Here is a 20,698-nt window from a genome sequence, read left to right as displayed (position 1 = left end):
AGCAGGATGGGCTATTAGCTGAACAACAGACTATTCAACCTTTACTAGTGTAGCAGGATGGGCTATTAGCTGAACAACAGACTATTCAATTTTTACTAGTGTAGCAGGATGGGCTATTAGCTGAACGATAGACTATTCAACCTTTACTAGTGTAGCAGGATGGGCTATTAGCTGAACAACAGACTATTCAATCTTTACTAGTGTAGCAGGATGGGCTATTAGCTGAACAATAGACTATTCAACCTTTACTAGTGTAGCAGGATGGGCTATTAGCTGAACAATAGACTATTCAACCTTTACTAGTGTAGCAGGATAGGCTATTAGCTGAACAATAGACTATTCAACCTTTACTAGTGTAGCAGGATGGGCTATTAGCTGAACAATAGACTATTCAATCTTTACTAGCGTAGCAGGATGGGCTATTAGCTGAACAACAGACTAATCAACCTTTACTAGTGTAGCAGGATGGGCTATTAGCTGAACGATAGACTATTCAACCTTTACTAGTGTAGCAGGATGGGCTATTAGCTGAACAACAGACTAATCAACCTTTACTAGAGTAGCAGGATGGGCTATTAGCTGAACAACAGACTATTCAATCTTTACTAGTGTAGCAGGATGGGCTATTAGCTGAACAACAGACTATTCAACCTTTACTAGCGTAGCAGGATGGGCTATTAGCTGAACAATACACTATTCAACCTTTACTAGCGTAGCAGGATGGGCTATTAGCTGAACAACAGACTATTCAACCTTTACTAGTGTAGCAGGATGGGCTATTAGCTGAACAATAGACTATTCAACATTTTCTAAAGATTTGTCTAATAGCCGAGCTAAGTGTGAACCCCTCCCCAACTTGAGCTAGAGGTGAACCCCCCAACTTGAGCTAGGTGTGAAACCTCTCCCCTCCAACTTGAGCTAGAGGTGAACCCCCCCAACTTGAGCTAGAGGTGAACCCACCCCCCAACTTGAGCTAGGTGTGAAACCTCTCCCCTCCAACTTGAGCTAGAGGTGAACCTCCGCCAACTTGAGCTAGAGGTGAACCCACCCCCCAACTTGAGCTAGGTGTGAACCCCCCCCCCAACTTGAGCTAGGTGTGAATCCCCCCCCCCAACTTGAGCTAGAGGTGACCCCCCCCACCCCCAACTTGAGCTAGAGGTGAACCCACCCCCCAACTTGAGCTAGAGGTGAACCCACCCTCCAACTTGAGCTAGGTGTGAACCCTCTCCCCTCCAACTTGAGCTAGAGGTGAACCCCCCCCAACTTGAGCTAGAGGTGAACCCACCCCCCAACTTGAGCTAGGTGTGAACCCTCTCCCCTCCAACTTGAGCTAGAGGTGAGCCCCCCCCAACTTGAGCTAGAGGTGAACCCACCCTCCAACTTGAGCTAGAGGTGAACCCCCCCAACTTGAGCTAGAGGTGAACCCCCCCCAACTTGAGCTAGAGGTGAACCCACCCCCCAACTTGAGCTAGGTGTGAACCCTCTCCCCTCCAACTTGAGCTAGAGGTGAACCAACCCCCAACTTGAGCTAGAGGTGAACCCACCCCCCAACTTGAGCTAGGTGTGAACCCCCCCCCCCCCCCAACTTGAGCTAGAGGTGAACCCCCCCCAACTTGAGCTAGAGGTGAACCCCCCCCAACTTGAGCTAGAGGTGAACCCCCCCTCCAAATGTTTCTACCTACACACGGTTAATGTTCTGAAAAAATATATATACAGTGGTCATGACTCCTGAGGGGTGCAGCGATCTAAGGCACTGCATCTCAGTGCAAGAGGCTTTACTACAGTCCTTGGTTCGAATTCAGGCTGTATCACATCCGACCGTGATTGGGAGTGCCATAAGGCTGCGTACAATTGGCCCCAGCGTCATCCGGGTTTGGCCGGTGTAGGCCGTCATTGTAAATAAGAATTTGTTCTTACCTGACTTGCCTAGTTAAATAAAGGTTCAATTGAAAAAACAACTGGCGGCAACCACAATGCAATCAGTAGGAGGGGAACAGCGGCTGGTGCTGGAAATATAGTTAACTTGTTATGCAAGTGTTGCACAGCAACAGATGGAGAGAACCTACACCAGTCGAGCAATTCATTTCAACAGTAACCATCATTTTAATTTGACTTTACAAACAACAAGACGGTTAATTGGAGTCTGTTTATTTGGAGCCTAGACCTATATAACACAACTTAACTGGCTGAGGTAGGCTATGAGGCGTTATTAGGATCTACTACAATTACAAATGGAGCATTCTACATGAAAACATATTTTAAAGATACAGAATGTCTGCACGTTGAAACTTAAATAATGTGACTACAAGGTAGATACAAATGATGATGACATTGTGCTTACAATAAAGAATGTAAACAAGATGCTGTGTCGTCACAACTGTAACATGTGTAGTACTGTAGTACTGTAGTACTGTAACAGGTGTAGTACTGTAGTACTGTAGTACTGTAACACTATAGCAGGTGTAGTACTGTAGTACTGTAGCAGGTGTAGTACTGTAGCAGGTGTAGTACTGTAGTACTGTAGCAGGTGAGCAGGTGTAGTACTGTGGTACGGTAGTACTGTAGCGGGTGTAGTACTGTAGTATGGTAGTACTGTAGCAGGTGTAGTACTATATTACTGTAGCAGGTGTAGTACTGTAGTACTGTAGTACTGTAGCAGGTATAGTACTGTAGTACTGTAGCAGATGTAGTGCTGTAGTACTGTAGCAGGTGTAGTACTGTAGTACTGTAGCAGGTGAGCAGGTGTAGTACTGTGGTACGGTAGTACTGTAGCAGGTGTAGTACGGTAGTTCTGTAGCAGGTGTAGTACTGTAGTACGGTAGTACTGTAGCAGGTGTAGTACGGTAGTACTGTAATACGGTAGTACTGTAGCAGGTGTAGTATGGTAGTACTGTAGCAGGTGTAGTACGGTAGTACTGTAGTACGGTAGTACTGTAGCAGGTGTAGTACTGTAGTACTGTAGCAGGTGTAGTACTGTAGTACGGTAGTACTGTAGCAGGTGTAGTACTGTAGCAGGTGTAGTATTGTAGTATGGTAGTACGGTAGTACGGTAGTACGGTAGTACTGTAGCAGGTGTAGTACGGTAGTACTGTAGTACGGTAGTACTGTAGCAGGTGTAGTACTGTAGTACTGTAGCAGGTGTAGTACTGTAGTACGGTAGTACTGTAGCAGGTGTAGTACTGTAGCAGGTGTAGTATTGTAGTACGGTAGTACTGTAGCAGGTGTAGTACTGTAGTACTGTAGCAGGTGTAGTACTGTAGTACGGTAGTACTGTAGCAGGTGTAGTACTGTAGCAGGTGTAGTATTGTAGTACGGTAGTACTGTAGCAGGTGTAGTACTGTAGCAGGTGTAGTACTGTAGTACGGTAGTACTGTAGCAGGTGTAGTACTGTAGCAGGTGTAGTATTGTAGTACGGTAGTACGGTAGTACGGTAGTACTGTAGCAGGTGTAGTACTGTAGTACTGTAGCAGGTGTAGTACTGTAGTACGGTAGTACTGTAGCAGGTGTAGTACTGTAGCAGGTGTAGTATTGTAGTACGGTAGTACTGTAGCAGGTGTAGTACTGTAGCAGGTGTAGTACTGTAGTACGGTAGTACTGTAGCAGGTGTAGTACTGTAGCAGGTGTAGTATTGTAGTACGGTAGTACGGTAGTACGGTAGTACTGTAGCAGGTGTAGTACGGTAGTACTGTAGTACGGTAGTACTGTAGCAGGTGTAGTACTGTAGTACTGTAGCAGGTGTAGTACTGTAGTACGGTAGTACTGTAGCAGGTGTAGTACTGTAGCAGGTGTAGTATTGTAGTACGGGAGTACTGTAGCAGGTGTAGTACTGTAGTACTGTAGCAGGTGTAGTACTGTTGTACGGTAGTACTGTAGCAGGTGTAGTACTGTAGCAGGTGTAGTATTGTAGTACGGTAGTACTGTAGCAGGTGTAGTACTGTAGCAGGTGTAGTATTGTAGTACGGTAGTACTGTAGCAGGTGTAGTACTGTAGCAGGTGTAGTACTGTAGTACGGTAGTACTGTAGCAGGTGTAGTACTGTAGCAGGTGTAGTATTGTAGTACGGTAGTACGGTAGTACTGTAGCAGGTGTAGTACGGTAGTACTGTAGTACGGTAGTACTGTAGCAGGTGTAGTACTGTAGTACTGTAGCAGGTGTAGCCCATCACGCAAATGTTATAATAATCAATAATTTTTCTTTTGTTTTAACCATCTTACATATGAAACCTTATTTGTTAATTGAAAATTGTGAATAACTCACCACAGGTTAATAAGAAGGGTGTGATTGAAAGGATGCACAGAACTCTGCACTGTTGGGTTGTATTGGAGATCTTAAAGCTTCTTATGGTATATGGACGCTTGCGTCCCACTAGGCCAAAAGCCAGGGAAAATACAGCTCAGCATGCAGCGCGGCAAATTCAAATAAAATTATGTAAAAATCAAACTTCCATTAAATCACATATGTAAGAAACTCAATTAAAGCTACACTCGTTGTGAATCCAGCCAACATGTCAGATTTTAAAAGGCTTTTCGGCGAAAGCATAAGAAGCTATTATCTGATGATAGCACAACAGTAAACAAAGAGGGTAGCATATTTCAACCCTGCAGGCGCTACACAAAACGCAGAAATAAAATATAAATCGTGCCTTACCTTTGACGAGCTTCTTTTTTTGGCACTCCAATATGTCCCATAAACATCACAATGTGTCCTTTTGTTCGATTAATTACATCCATATATACATATCCAAAATGTCAATTTATTTGGCGCGTTTGATCCAGAAAAAAACAGCTTCCAAATTGCGCAATGTCACTACAAAATATTTCAAAAGTTGCCTGTAAACTTTGCCAAAACATTTCAAACTACTTTTGTAATACAACTTTAGGTGTTTTTAAACGTTAATAATCGATCAAATTGAAGACGGGTCTTTCTGTTTTCAATACAGGAAGACAACAAACCAAGCTACTTTTCACGTCTTGCGCAACTCTCAACAGTGTTACGCAATTCCTAGATGGCCGTACTTCTTCATTGCACAAATTAATAACCTCAACCAAATTCCAAAGACTGGTGACATCCAGTGGAAGCGGTAGGAACTGAAAATAAGTTCCTAAGAAATATCATTTCCCAATGAGAAATCACTGAACAGACAGAGACCTCAAAAAGAAAATTCTGAACGGTTAGTCCTCGGGGTTTTGCCTGCGCTATAAGTTCTGTTATACCCACAGACATGATTCAAACAGTTTTAGAAACTTCAGAGTGTTCTCTTTCCAAATCTACTAATAATATGCATATCTTATATTCTTGGCATGAGTAGCAGGAAGTTGAAATTGGTTACGCTATATATCCAAAAGTGAAAATGCTGCCCCCTATACCTTAAATAATTTCCCACACACAGTGGCCTGTACTTACTGCTACTGAGGGCCGAGTATCCACTCTCACATAGGTACGTCGTTGCAAAGGGCATCAGTGTCTTAACAGAGTGATTTGCCAAGGCAGGATACTCTGAGCGCAGCCCTATCCAGAAATCTGGCAGTGGCTTTTGATTATATAACCCTTTATTTAACCAGGTATTTATATATATAACCCTTTATTTAATCAGGTATTTATATATATAACCCTTTATTTAACCAGGTAGGCTAGTTGAGAACAGGTTCTCATTTACAACTGAGACCTGGCCAAGATAAAGCAAAGCAGTGTGACAAAAACAACAACAAAGAGTTACACATGGCATAAACATACAGTCAATAACACAATAGAATAGAAACATTTATGTAAAGTGTGTGCAAATGTAGAAGAGTAGGGAGGTAAGGCAATAAATAGGCCATGGAGGCGAAATAATTACAATTTAGCATGAACACTGGAGTGATAGATGATGATGTGCAAGTAGAGATATTGGGGTGCAAAAGAGCAAGAGGATAAATAGCAATATGAGGATGAGGTAGTAGGGTGGGCTATTTACAGATGGGCTGTGTACCGATACAGTGATTGGTAAGCTCCTCTGACAGCTGATGCTTAAAGTTAGTGAGGGAGAAATAAGACTCCAGCTTCAGTGGTTTTTGAAATTAGTTCCAGTCATTGGCAGCAGAGAACTGGAAGGAAAGGCGACCAAAGTAAGTGTTTTTTTTAGTACCTTTATTTTACTAGGCAAGTCAGTTAAGAACAAATTCTTATTTTCAATGACGGCCTAGGAACAGTGGGTTAACAGCCTGTTCAAGGGCAGAACGACAGATTTTGTACCTTGTCAGCTCAATGATTTGAACTTGCAACCTTTCGGTTACTAGTCCAATGCTCTAACCACTAGGCTACACTGCCGCTTTGGGGATGAGCAGTGAGATATACCTGCTGGAGCGCGTGCTACGGGTGGGTGCTGCTATGGTGACCAGTGAGCTGAGATATGGCGGGGCTTTACCTAGCAAGACTTATAGATGACCTGGAGCCACTGGGTCAGGCGACGAATATGTAGTGAGGGCCAACCAATGGGAGCGTACAGGTCGCAGTGGTGGGAAGTATATGGGGCTTTGGTGTCAACGGATTTCAGCAATATATAACAGAATGTCCAATTCGTGATGGTAAATGCCCATTGTAATGTATTGCTAATGGACAGTGTCCAATACACATAATACATTGCCAGTATACTGCAGTTGGACAGTGTCCATTGCCAATATATTGCAATTGGACAGTGTCCATTACACATGTGCTCTATTGTCAGTGTGAACATGCTATTCTGCAAGTTGACAGTGTCCATTGCATATCCATAAGGACTTTCATTACGAAATGGACGTGCTGAATCAACACCAACGAGAAATTCGGACTTCCTATGACTTCCTATGACTTCCTATGATCAAACATAACAAATAGACCTTCTAGGTTGATTCAGGGCTTTACATAGTGCTATATATATAATTTGGTTAGTGTATAGGTATACCATCTCACCTTCCTCCGTCCGTCCTCCCCTGGGCCACTGTCCTCCAGCATCATCTTTAGGTACTCTTCTTTAGACAGCTTCTCCAGGGCCTTGGCCTCTCTCTCCCTATCTGCTGCCTGGTGACACGCTGCCTCCTGGAGGTACAACTGCCTGCAAGAGAGACACAGGACAGAACAGAAAGTCTGGTCAGAGACCAGCCAGGAGAACCCTGTCTAAGGGACAGGAAGGAGTGGGAGAGGGGATGAGGGAGTGGAGGATGGCCTTTAGACAACCCAGCTTTGGTCAAAGAGAGAAAAGATCAGAGGGGTAGCCAGCTGTTTATACAAAACTGTTGGTCAGTACCAATGAGGGACTTCAGGGGCAGCAACAGGCAACATCTTAGCATGGCAACGCCACCAGGTGCTTTTCTGAATCATGCTGAAGATATTTGTCAGTGGGAGGAGAGGTGTGGGATTAGGAAAGGGAGAAATGCATGCTGTGAAGGAAGAAGCCAAGTCAGGGGGCAACCGGGAGTAGGGAGGGACAAAAAGGTTTTATGACACAGAGACAAAGAGAAAGGGGGAATAATATTTTATTGTGGTTACAGTACAATAGAGTGGTACATAAACACAGAAACATGCAGGCAGCAGGAGCAGACAGAGAGGTCAGACCACAGAGAGGTCAGACCACAGAGAGGTCAGACCACAGGGTTGGAGTCAGACCACAGGGTTGGAGTCAGACCACAGAGAGGTCAGACCACAGGGTTGGAGTCAGACCACAGAGAGGTCAGACCACATGGTTGGAGTCAGACCACAGGGTTGGAGTCAGACAACAGGGTTGGAGTCAGACCACAGGGTTGGAGTCAGACCACAGAGAGGTCAGACCACAGGGTTGGAGTCAGACCACAGGGTTGGAGTCAGACCACAGGGTTGGAGTCAGACAAAAGGGTTGGAGTCAGACCACAGAGAGGTCAGACCACAGGGTTGGAGTCAGACCACAGAGAGGTCAGACCACAGGGTTGGAGTCAGACCACAGGGTTGGAGTCAGACCACAGGGTTGGAGTCAGACCACAGGGTTGGAGTCAGACAACAGGGTTGGAGTCAGACCACAGGGTTGGAGTCAGACCACAGAGAGGTCAGACCACAGGGTTGGAGTCAGACCACAGGGTTGGAGTCAGACCACAGGGTTGGAGTCAGACAAAAGGGTTGGAGTCAGACCACAGAGAGGTCAGACCACAGGGTTGGAGTCAGACCACAGGTTTGGAGTCAGACCACAGGGTTGGGAGGAGGTGATAGAGGAGGAGGAGAAAAGTTAGGAGCTGAAAGAGGACAGTGATAGCCCTGGCTGGTGTGTCCCTGATGGGTTGACGGCATGTTATGCCGGTGTTGAGGGGGGAACGGCATGAGGTAGAGGGGGAGTGAGGGGGAAGATTGAGCGGGAAGTTAGAGGGGGAATGAGGGGGAAGGTAGAGTGAGATGGAAGAGAGAGTGGGAGTGAGGGGAAGGTAGCCCCTTCGAGTTAGGGGGAAGGTAGAAGATTAGTAATGGGGAAGGTAGAGTGAGGGGGAAGAGAGAGTGGGAGTGATGGGGAAGGTAGAGGGGGAGTGAGGGGGAAGGGAGAAGGGTAATGAGGGGGAAGGTAGAGGGGGAGTGAGGGGGAAGGTAGAGATGAGGTTGTGAGGGGGAAGGGAGAGTGAGGGGGAAGGTAGAGGGGGAGCAAGGGGGAAGGTAGAGGGGGGGTGAGGGAAAGGAAGAGTGAGGGTGAATGGAGAGTGAGGGGGAAGGTAGAGGGGGAGTGAGGGGGAAGGTTTATGGAGAGTGAGGGGAAGGTAGAGGGGAGTGAGGGGGAAGGTAGAGGGGGAATGAGGGGGAAGTTAGAGGGGAAGTGAGGAGGAAGGTAGAGGGAGAGTGGGGGAAGCTTCAGTGAGAGGGATGGGGAAGGTTCAGTGAGAGGGATGGGGAAGGTAGAGGGGGAGTGAGGGGGAAGGTAGATGGGTAGTGAGGGGGAAGGTAGAGCAGGAATGAGGGGGAAGGGAGAGTGAGGGGGAATGTAGAGAGGAGTGAGGGGGAAGGTAGAGGGGGAGTGAGGGGGAAGGTAGAGGGGGAGTGAGGGGGAAGGTAGAGGGGGAAGGTAGAGGGGGAGTGAGGTGGAAGGTAGAGGGGGAGTGAGGGGGAAGGTAGAGTGGGAGTGAGGGGGTAGGTAGATGGGGAGTGAGGGGGAAGGTAGAGGGGGAGTGAGGGGGAAGGTAGAAGGGGAGTGAGGGGGGAGGTAGATGGGGAGTGAGGGGGGAGGTAGATGGGGAGTGAGGGGGGAGGTAGATGGGGAGTGAGGGGGAGTGAGGGGGAGTGAGGGGGAAGGTAGATGGGGAGGGGACGGATTTATATCTGACATGGAGATTGGAGTGGGCTGAAGGAGAGAGGAGAAGATCGGTGGAAAGAGGATGGGTTTAAACCTGACATGGGAGAGAGGAGGAAGGTGGATGGGTTTAAACCTGACATGGAGAGAGGAGGAAGTGGATAAGTTTAAACCTGACATGGAGAGAGGAGGAAGTGGATAAGTTTAAACCTGACATGGGAGAGAAGAGGAAGTGGATAAGTTTAAACCTGACATGGAGAGAGGAGGAAGGTGGATGGGTTTAAACCTGACATGGAGAGAGGAGGAAGTGGATGGGTTTAAACCTGACATGGAGAGAGGAGGAAGAGGATGGGTTTAAACCTGACATGGGAGAGAGGAGGAAGGAGGATGAGTTTAAACCTGACATGGGAGAGAGGAGGAAGTGGATGGTTTTAAACCTGACATGGAGAGAGGAGGAAGTGGATGGGTTTAAACCTGACATGGAGAGAGGAGGAAGTGGATGAGTTTAAACCTGACATGGAGAGAGGAGGAAGGTGGATGAGTTAAAACCTGACATGGGAGAGAGGAGGAAGTGGATGAGTTTAAACCTGACATGGAGAGAGGAGGAAGTGGATAAGTTTAAACCTGACATGGAGAGAGGAGGAAGGTGGATGAGTTAAAACCTGACATGGGAGAGAGGAGGAAGTGGATGAGTTTAAACCTGACATGGAGAGAGGAGGAAGTGGATGGGTTTAAACCTGACATGGAGACAGGAGGAAAGAGGATGAGTTAAAACCTGACATGGAGAGAGGAGGAAGGTGGATGGGTTTAAACCTGACATGGAGAGAGGAGGAAGGTGGATGGGTTTAAACCTGACATGGAGAGAGGAGGAAGGTGGATGAGTTTAAACCTGACATGGAGAGAGGAGGAAGGTGGATGGGTTTAAACCTGACATGGAGAGAGGAGGAAGTGGATAAGTTTAAACCTGACATGGAGAGAGGAGGAAGTGGATAAGTTTAAACCTGACATGGGAGAGAAGAGGAAGTGGATAAGTTTAAACCTGACATGGAGAGAGTAGGAAGTGGATAAGTTTAAACCTGACATGGGAGAGAGGAGGAAGTGGATAAGTTTAAACCTGACATGGGAGAGAGGAGGAAGTGGATGAGTTTAAACCTGACATGGGAGAGAGGAGGAAAGAGGATGAGTTAAAACCTGACATGGAGAGAGTAGGAAAGAGGATGAGTTAAAACCTGACATGGAGAGAGGAGGAAGTGGATAAGTTTAAACCTGACATGGAGAGAGGAGGAAGTGGATAAGTTTAAACCTGACATGGGAGAGAAGAGGAAGTGGATAAGTTTAAACCTGACATGGAGAGAGGAGGAAGGTGGATGGGTTTAAACCTGACATGGAGAGAGGAGGAAGTGGATGGGTTTAAACCTGACATGGAGAGAGGAGGAAGAGGATGGGTTTAAACCTGACATGGGAGAGAGGAGGAAGGAGGATGAGTTTAAACCTGACATGGGAGAGAGGAGGAAGTGGATGGTTTTAAACCTGACATGGAGAGAGGAGGAAGTGGATGGGTTTAAACCTGACATGGAGAGAGGAGGAAGTGGATGAGTTTAAACCTGACATGGAGAGAGGAGGAAGGTGGATGAGTTAAAACCTGACATGGGAGAGAGGAGGAAGTGGATGAGTTTAAACCTGACATGGAGAGAGGAGGAAGTGGATAAGTTTAAACCTGACATGGAGAGAGGAGGAAGTGGATAAGTTTAAACCTGACATGGGAGAGAAGAGGAAGTGGATAAGTTTAAACCTGACATGGAGAGAGTAGGAAGTGGATAAGTTTAAACCTGACATGGGAGAGAGGAGGAAGTGGATAAGTTTAAACCTGACATGGGAGAGAGGAGGAAGTGGATGAGTTTAAACCTGACATGGGAGAGAGGAGGAAAGAGGATGAGTTAAAACCTGACATGGAGAGAGTAGGAAAGAGGATGAGTTAAAACCTGACATGGAGAGAGGAGGAAGTGGATAAGTTTAAACCTGACATGGAGAGAGGAGGAAGTGGATAAGTTTAAACCTGACATGGGAGAGAAGAGGAAGTGGATAAGTTTAAACCTGACATGGAGAGAGGAGGAAGGTGGATGGGTTTAAACCTGACATGGAGAGAGGAGGAAGTGGATGGGTTTAAACCTGACATGGAGAGAGGAGGAAGAGGATGGGTTTAAACCTGACATGGGAGAGAGGAGGAAGGAGGATGAGTTTAAACCTGACATGGGAGAGAGGAGGAAGTGGATGGTTTTAAACCTGACATGGAGAGAGGAGGAAGTGGATGGGTTTAAACCTGACATGGAGAGAGGAGGAAGTGGATGAGTTTAAACCTGACATGGAGAGAGGAGGAAGGTGGATGAGTTAAAACCTGACATGGGAGAGAGGAGGAAGTGGATGAGTTTAAACCTGACATGGAGAGAGGAGGAAGTGGATAAGTTTAAACCTGACATGGAGAGAGGAGGAAGGTGGATGAGTTAAAACCTGACATGGGAGAGAGGAGGAAGTGGATGAGTTTAAACCTGACATGGAGAGAGGAGGAAGTGGATGGGTTTAAACCTGACATGGAGACAGGAGGAAAGAGGATGAGTTAAAACCTGACATGGAGAGAGGAGGAAGGTGGATGGGTTTAAACCTGACATGGAGAGAGGAGGAAGGTGGATGGGTTTAAACCTGACATGGAGAGAGGAGGAAGGTGGATGAGTTTAAACCTGACATGGAGAGAGGAGGAAGGTGGATGGGTTTAAACCTGACATGGAGAGAGGAGGAAGTGGATAAGTTTAAACCTGACATGGAGAGAGGAGGAAGTGGATAAGTTTAAACCTGACATGGGAGAGAAGAGGAAGTGGATAAGTTTAAACCTGACATGGAGAGAGTAGGAAGTGGATAAGTTTAAACCTGACATGGGAGAGAGGAGGAAGTGGATAAGTTTAAACCTGACATGGGAGAGAGGAGGAAGTGGATGAGTTTAAACCTGACATGGGAGAGAGGAGGAAAGAGGATGAGTTAAAACCTGACATGGAGAGAGTAGGAAAGAGGATGAGTTAAAACCTGACATGGAGAGAGGAGGAAGGTGGATGGGTTTAAACCTGACATGGAGAGAGGAGGAAGGTGGATGAGTTTAAACCTGACATGGAGAGAGGAGGAAGTGGATGGGTTTAAACCTGACATGGAGAGAGGAGGAAGGTGGATGAGTTTAAACCTGACATGGGAGAGAGGAGGAAGGTGGATGGGTTTAAACCTGACATGGAGAGAGGAGGAAGGTGGATGAGTTTAAACCTGACATGGGAGATTGGAGGAAGGTGGATGGGTTTAAACCTGACATGGAGAGAGGAGGAAGGTGGATGGGTTTAAACCTGACATGGAGAGAGGAGGAAGGTAGATGGGTTTAAACCTGACATGGAGAGAGGAGGAAGTGGATGGGTTTAAACCTGACATGGAGATTGGAGTTGAAGGAGACTGGGAGTGAGTAAGGCATTAAACCTGTGATGAGGGTAGATAGACTGATGGTACCCCTAGAGGTACGTGTGGGGTGAACAGGTTTTAAACCTGTGATGAGGGTAGATAGACTGGAAGACAGGAGTGGGGCGTTGGCAGTCACATACTGGGAGACGGTGTACAGGGGGTAGCTTGTACCTGGAGCGCTCAGACAGCGTTTTAAGGAGGAAAGCTAACAAGCCCTCTGCTCCTCTGGAACGAAGCAGCATCAGAGAAAGGAACAACAGAAAGCAGAACAGAAACAGGTGTTGGTGTACGGTTGTAACATAGTTAGCTGAATACAGTACTACAGAACCACAACACTGAGAGAGGAAAAAGGAACACGCTGTTGTGTTAGAGTTAGACATGTGGACAACATGAGGCCATATATGGTGGTTACAGAGGAACAATATAAAACCATGTGCGTCTCAAATAAGACCCTATTTCCTTCTTAGACCAGAGCCCATAGGGCATTAGAGATGCACACCATGTAAACAAACAGTTTACAAACAGAGAGTAACTGCGTTCCAGGCTGTTTCCATATGAAGAGGACTGCAGAGCCGTGCTATCAACCACACAGCTCCAACTGGTGTATTTCACAGAGAAAATGACATTACAGGAGCTGGGGAATGGGGACATGGAGGAGGGGGGACCTCACGCTCGTACGCCCGGTCACAAACATATCAATGACCCTCTGTCTATTCTCATCTCTACCTTGAAACGACAGCGATGTACAGTAACTATACATTTACCTTCCCTTTTTCAGCAGCCTATAATGTGGCAGGAATCCTAGACCCTGCTGGCTACTGTAGACCCTGCTGGCTACTACAGACCCTGCTGGCTACTGTAGACCCTGCTGACTACTACAGACCCTGCTGGCTACTGTAGACCCTGCTGACTACTGTAGATCCTGCTGGCTACTGTAGACCCTGCTGGCTACTGTAGACCCTGCTGGCTACATCAGCCCCTGATGGCTACATCAGACCCTGCTGGCTACATCAGACCCTGCTGGCTACTGTAGACCCTGCTGGCTACATCAGACCCTGCTGGCTACTGTAGACCCTGCTGGCTACTGTAGACCCTGCTGGCTACATCAGACCCTGCTGGCTACTGTAGACCATGCTGGCTACATCATACCCTGCTGGCTACATCAGACCCTGCCGGCTACTGTAGACCCTGCTGGCTACATCAGACCCTGCTGGCTACTGTAGACCCTGCTGGCTACTGTAGACCCTGCTGGCTACATCAGACCCTGCTGGTCACTGTAGACCATGCTGGCTACATCATACCCTGCTGGCTACATCAGACCCTGCCGGCTACTGTAGACCCTGCTGGCTACATCAGACCCTGCTGGCTACTGTAGACCCTGCTGGCTACTGTAGACCCTGCTGGCTACTGTAGACCCCGCCGGCTACTGTAGATCCTGCCGGCTACTATAGACCCTGCTGGCTACTGTAGACCCTGCTGGCTACATCAGACCCTGCCGGCTACTGTAGACCCTGCTGGCTACATCAGACCCTGCTGGCTACATCAGACCCTGCCGGCTACTGTAGACCCTGCTGGCTACATCAGACCCTGCTGGCTACTGTAGACCCTGCTGGCTACTGTAGACCCTACTGGCAACCTCAGACCCTGTTGGCTACTGCAGCCCCTGCTAGCTACTGTAGACCCTGCCGGCTACATCAGACCCTGCTGGCTACATAGGACCCTGCCGGCTCCTATAGACCCTGCTGGCTACATCAGACCCTGCTGGCTACTGTAGACCCTGCTGGCTACTGTAGACCCTGCCGGCTACTGCAGACCATGCTGGCTACTTCAGGCCCTGCTGGCTACTGCAGACCCTGCTGGCTACTTCAGACCCTGCTGGCTACTGTAGACCCTGCTGGCTACTGTAGACCCTGCTGACTACTGTAGACGCTACTGCCTACTGCAGACTCTGCTGGCTACTGTAGACGCTACTGGCTACTGCAGACCCTGCTGACTACATCAGACCCTGCTGGCTACTGCAGACCCTGCTGGCTACATTAGACCCTGCTGGCTACATCAGAACCTGCTGGCTACTGTAGACCCTGCTGGATACTGTAGACCCTGCTGGCTACTGTAGACCCTGCTGGCTACTGTAGACCCTGCTGACTACATCATACCCTGCTGGCTACATCAGACCCTGCCGGATACTGTAGACCCTGCTGGCTACTGTAGACCCTGCTGGCTACATCAGACCCTGCTGGCTACTGTAGACCCCGGTGGCTACTGTAGACCCTGCTGGCTACTGCAGACCCTGCTGGCTACTTCAGGCCCTGCTGGCTACTGCAGACCCTGCTGGCTACTTCAGACCCTGCTGGCTACTGTAGACCCTGCTGGCTACTGTAGACCCTGCCGGCTACACCAGACCCTGCCGGCTACTGTAGACCCTGCTGGCTACATCAGACCCTACTGGCTGCTGCAGACCCTACTGGCTACTGTAGACCCTGCTGGCTACTGCAGACCCTGCTGGCTACATCAGACCCTGCTGGCTACTGCAGACCCTGCTGGCTACATCAGACCCTGCTGGCTACTGTAGACCCTGCTGGCTACATCAGACCCTGCTGGCCACTGTAGACCCTGCTGGCTACATCAGACCCTGCTGGCTACATTAGACCCTGCTGGCTAAACCAGACCCTGCCGGCTACTGTAGACCCTGCTGGCTACACCAGACCCTGCCGGCTACTGTAGACCCTGCTGGCTACATCAGACCCTACTGGCTGCTGCAGACCCTACTGGCTACTGTAGACCCTGCTGGCTACTGCAGACCCTGCTGGCTACATCAGACCCTGCTGGCTACTGCAGACCCTGCTGGCTACATCAGACCCTGCTGGCTACTGTAGACCCTGCTGGCTACATCAGACCCTGCTGGCCACTGTAGACCCTGCTGGCTACATCAGACCCTGCTGGCTACATTAGACCCTGCTGGCTAAACCAGACCCTGCCGGCTACTGTAGACCCTGCTGGCTACTATAGACCCTGCTGGCTACTGCAGACCCTGCTGGCTACATCAGACACTGCTGGCTACTGCAAACCGTGCTGGCTACTGCAGACCCTGCTGGCTACTGCAGACCCTGCTGGCTACTCTAGACCCTGCTGGCTACTGTAGACCCTGCTGGCTACATCAGACCCTGCTGGCTACTACAGACCCTGCTGGCTACTGTAGACGCTACTGGCTACTGCAGACCCTGCTGGCTACTGTAGACCCTGCTGGCTATTGCAGACCCTGCTGGCTACATCAGACCCTGCTGGCTATTGCAGACCCTGCTGGCTACTGTAGACAGTCTGGTCTGTCTGTCTGTTTGGTCTGTTTGGTCTGTTTGGTCTGTCTGGTCTGTCTGTCTGGTCTGTCTGTTTGCTTGGTCTGTCTGGTCTGTCTGTTCTGTCAGGTCTGTCTGGTCTGTCAGGTCGGTCAGGTCTGTCTTTTCTGTCAGGTCTGTCAGGTCTATCTGGTCTGTCTGGGTCGGAATGGAGTTGATTTAAGCTGCAGACCAGACGGGACTCTAGTCCCACAGGGCTCTGGTCTAAAGTAGTGCACTATATAGGGCTCTGGTCTAAAGTAGTGTATTATATAGGGCACTGGTCTAAAGTAGTGTACTATATAGGGATCTGGTCTAAAGTAGTGTATTATATAGGGCTCTGGTCTAAAGTAGTGCACTATATAGGGCTCTGGTCTAAAGTAGTGCACTATATAGGGCTCTGGTCTAAAGTAGTGCACTATATAGGCTCTGGTCTAAAGTAGTGCGCTATATAGGGCTCTGGTCTAAAGTAGTGTACTATATAGGGCTCTGGTCTAAAGTAGTGTACTATATAGGGCTCTGGTCTACAGTAGTGCACTATATAGGGCTCTGGTCTAAAGTAGTGCACTATATAGGGCTCTGGTCTAATGTAGTGTACTATATAGGGCTCTGGTCTAAAGTTGTGCACTATATAGGGCTCTGGTCTAATGTAATGCACTATATAGTGCTCTGGTCTAAAGTAGTGCACTATATAGGTCTCTGGTCTAAAGTAGTGCACTATATAGGGCTCTGGTCTAAAGTAGTGCACTATATAGGGAATAGGGTGCCATATGTGATGATAAATGGTTAAATAAGGGCTGGTTCTGTAAATCTGCTCGCCTGAGAGAATGAATTAGTTCAAGTTGATGTCTGAGGAGGGTTATTGTTAGGTAAAGTTGACTATACCTCTCGTGATTACGATAGTGATCTGTAATGATTGCCCTAGTAGCAAGACAATGCACTGTACAACACTGCTCAAAAAAATAAAGGGAACACTAAAATAACACATCCTAGATCTGAATGAATTACATTTCCTTATTAAATACTTTTTTCTTTACATAGTTGAATGTGCTGACAACAAAATCACACAAAAATGGTCAATTAAAATCAAATGTATCAACCCATGGAGGTCTGGATTTGGAGGCACACTCAAAATTAAAGTGGAAAACCACACTACAGGCTGATCCAACTTTGATGTAATGTCCTTAAAACAAGTCAAAATGAGGCTCAGTAGTGTGTGTGGCCTCCACGTGCCTGTATGACCTCCCTACAACGCCTGGGCATGCTCCTGATGAGGTGGCGGATGGTCTCCTGAGGGATCTCCTCCCAGACCTGGACTAAAGCATCCGCCAACTCCTGGACAGTCTGTGGTGCAACGTGGCGTTGGTGGATGGAGCGAAACATGATGTCCAAGATGTGCTCAATTGGATTCAGGTCTGGGGAACGGGCGGGCCAGTCCATAGCATCAATGCCTTCCTCTTGCAGGAACTGCTGACACACTCCAGCCACATGAGGTCTAAAATTGTCTTGCATTAGGAGGAACCCAGGGCCAACCGCACCAGCATATGGTCTCACAAGGGGTCTGAGGATCTCATCTCGGTACCTAATGGCAGTCAGGCTACCTCTGGCGAGCACATGGAGGGCTGTGCGGCCCCCCCAAAGAAATGCCACCCACACCATGACTGACCCACCGCCAAACTGGCCATGCTGGAGGATGTTGCAAGCAGCAGAACGTTCTCCACGGCGTCTCCAGACTGTCACGTCTGTCACATGCTCAGTGTGAACCTGCTTTCATCTGTGAAGAGCACAGGGCGCCAGTGGCGAATTTGCCAAACTTGGTGTTCTCTGGCAAATGCCAAACGTCCTGCACCGTGTTGGGCTGTAAAGCACAACCCCCACCTGTGGACGTCGGGCCCTCATACCACCCTCATGGAGTCTGTTTCTGACCGTTTGAGCAGACACGTGCACATTTGTGGCCTGCTGGAGGTCATTTTGCAGGGCTCTGGCAGTGCTCTTCCTGCTCCTCCTTGCACAAAGTCGGAGGTAGCGGTCCTGCTGCTGGGTTGTTGCCCTCCTACGGCCTCCTCCACAACTCCTGATGTACTGGCCTGTCTCCTGGTAGCGCCTCCATGCTCTGGACACTACGCTGACAGACACAGCAAACCTTCTTGCCACAGCTCGCATTGATGTGCCATCCTGGATGAGCTTCACTACCTGAGCCACTTGTGTGGGTTGTAGACTCCGTCTCATGCTACCACTAGAGTGAAAGCACCGCCAGCATTCAAAAGTGACCAAAACATCAGCCAGGAAGCATAGGAACTGAGAAGTGGTCTGTGGTCTCCACCTGCAGAACCACTCCTTTATTGGGGGTGTCTTGCTAATTGCCTATAATTTCCACCTGTTGTCTATTCCATTTGCACAACAGCATGTGAAATGTATTGTCAGTGTTGCTTCCTAAGTGGACAGTTTGATTTCACAGAAGTGTGATTGACTTGGAGTTACAGTGTGTTGTTTAAGTGTTCCCTTTATTTTTTGAGCAGTGTATTATACTAGACCCATACTTATACTGTACGCATGCACACACACACACACATCTGTGACCCGTTTCAGGAAACTAGACATATGTTGCTAGTCACGACTTCACAGGAGAGCTTTATGAACTTTATTTTTTATTTTTTTATCAAACTGTGTATTTTGGCAGTAATGCCTTCTAGAACATGTCAACTTTCATGTACAGCACAGGTGTCACCAACACACTGGATAACATAATTAACAGCATAACCAGCTCTGCTATGGTGAGCAATGTTCAGTGAGCTGTTCTCTCTCTCACTTAGATGTCTGGAAGTAGCTGGCAAGTTAGTACAGTACGGTTGGATCCACCCTTAAAGAGATGGGAGGGTCTAAGGCTTAAGAACAATGCTGAATGGGTGGGGCTAAGGCTTTAGAGGGTGTGAACAATGCTGATTGGGTGGGGCTAAATGCTTTAGAGGGCGTGAACAATGCTGATTGGGTGGGGCTAAAGGCTTTAGAGGGTGTGAACAATGCTGATTGGGTGGGGCTAAATGCTTTAGAGGGCGTGAACAATGCTGAATGGGTGGGGCTAAAGGCTTTAGAGGGCGTGAACAATGCTGAATGGGTGGCGCTAAGGCTTTAGAGGGCGTGAACAATGCTGATTGGGTGGGGCTAAATGCTTTAGAGGGCGTGAATAATGCTGATTGGGTGGGGCTAAAGGCTTTAGAGGGCGTGAACAATGATGATTAGGTGGGGCTAACTGCTTTAGAGGGCGTGAACAATGCTGATTGGGTGGGGCTAAATGCTTTAGAGGGCGTGAACAATGCTGATTGGGTGGGGCTGAGTGCTTTAGAGGGTGTGAACAATGCTGATTGGGTGGGGCTAAATGCTTTAGAGGGCGTGAACAATGCTGATTGGGTGGGGCTAAATGCTTTAGAGGGCGTGAACAATGCTGATTGGGTGGGGCTAAATGCTTTAGAGGGCGTGAACAATGCTGATTGGGTGGGGCTAAATGCTTTAGAGGGCGTGAACAATGCTGATTGGGTGGGGCTAAAGGCTTTAGAGGGCGTGAACAATGCTGATTGGGTGGGGCTAAAGGCTTTAGAGGGCGTGAACAATGCTGATTGGGTGGGGCTAAATGCTTTAGAGGGCGTGAACAATGCTGATTGGGTGGGGCTAAATGCTTTAGAGGGCGTGAACAATGCTGATTGGGTGGGGCTAAATGCTTTAGAGGGCGTGAACAATGCTGATTGGGTGGGGCTAAATGCTTTAGAGGGCGTGAACAATGCTGATTGGGTGGGGTTAAAGTCTTTAGAGGGCGTGAACAATGCTGAATGGGTGGGGCTAAGGCTTTAGAGGGCGTGAACAATGCTGATTGGGTGGGGCTAAATGCTTTAGAGGGCGTGAACAATGCTGATTGGGTGGAGACAAAGAAGGACTCTCCAAAAGAAGAACAAAGACATTGAATGACGGTTTTCTCAAAAGGGAGGTTACAAACTGATCAACTTCCAAAGCAGAATTACTGACCCATTGTTCCCTCAAATGCAGCTATACCATTTTGTCTCTACTTTTATCCAATGTAAAAAACTGAAATTCAAATGTTGCTACATAAGACCGAATCGAGGTGGTGAGTCACATATACAAACACACGCACGCACGCGCGCGCGCGCACACACACACACACACCCCCACACACACACACACACACACACACACACACACACACACACACACACACACACACACACACACACACACACACACACACACACACACACTCACCCACACTCTAACAGTTTAGGCTCTTCGTTAGTGGGCGAGTCTTCAGTCTTCATCAGGCGTTTGGAACCAGGAAGTGGGCGTGTCTGTCCACTGGCTTCTAGCCCTGCCCCTTGCCCAGGGCCTGCCCCTGAGCTGGTCTGAGGGAATGTGTAGACCCGGGAGGAGTCAGCTGATACACAGTACCGGGCTCCCCGCGCTAGGGGACTGCCACTGTGGTGGGACCCACTGGACCCAGAGAAAAAAGGGTTGAAGGTCAAACGGGTGTAGAAGTGTTGGAGAGAAAAGGGAACCGCTAGCCGGATGGACAGCAACAACAGAACAACAGGACACCCAATGGCCAACCAGTCTGGTCA

The 20,698-nt window shown here is 48.3% G+C and overlaps 1 protein-coding gene across 1 annotated transcript in view; it reads right to left on the bottom strand.

Moving 5' to 3' along the window:
- LOC109884963 (signal-induced proliferation-associated 1-like protein 2) overlaps nucleotides 1–20,698 on the bottom strand; it is a gene marked incomplete in the record, with an annotated part of 384,885 nt that overhangs the window by 77,148 nt on the left and 287,039 nt on the right. The window contains 1 exon segment of the mRNA XM_031799971.1: nucleotides 6,927–7,068. Within this exon segment, the coding sequence (XP_031655831.1) occupies nucleotides 6,927–7,068 (142 nt within the window).

This window comes from Oncorhynchus kisutch, linkage group LG20 (assembly GCF_002021735.2).
Source record: "Oncorhynchus kisutch isolate 150728-3 linkage group LG20, Okis_V2, whole genome shotgun sequence".
Classification (NCBI taxonomy): Eukaryota; Metazoa; Chordata; class Actinopteri; order Salmoniformes; family Salmonidae; genus Oncorhynchus; species Oncorhynchus kisutch.
Note: the sequence above shows the minus strand (reverse complement) of the source record. Positions and strands in the feature narration are given on the sequence as shown.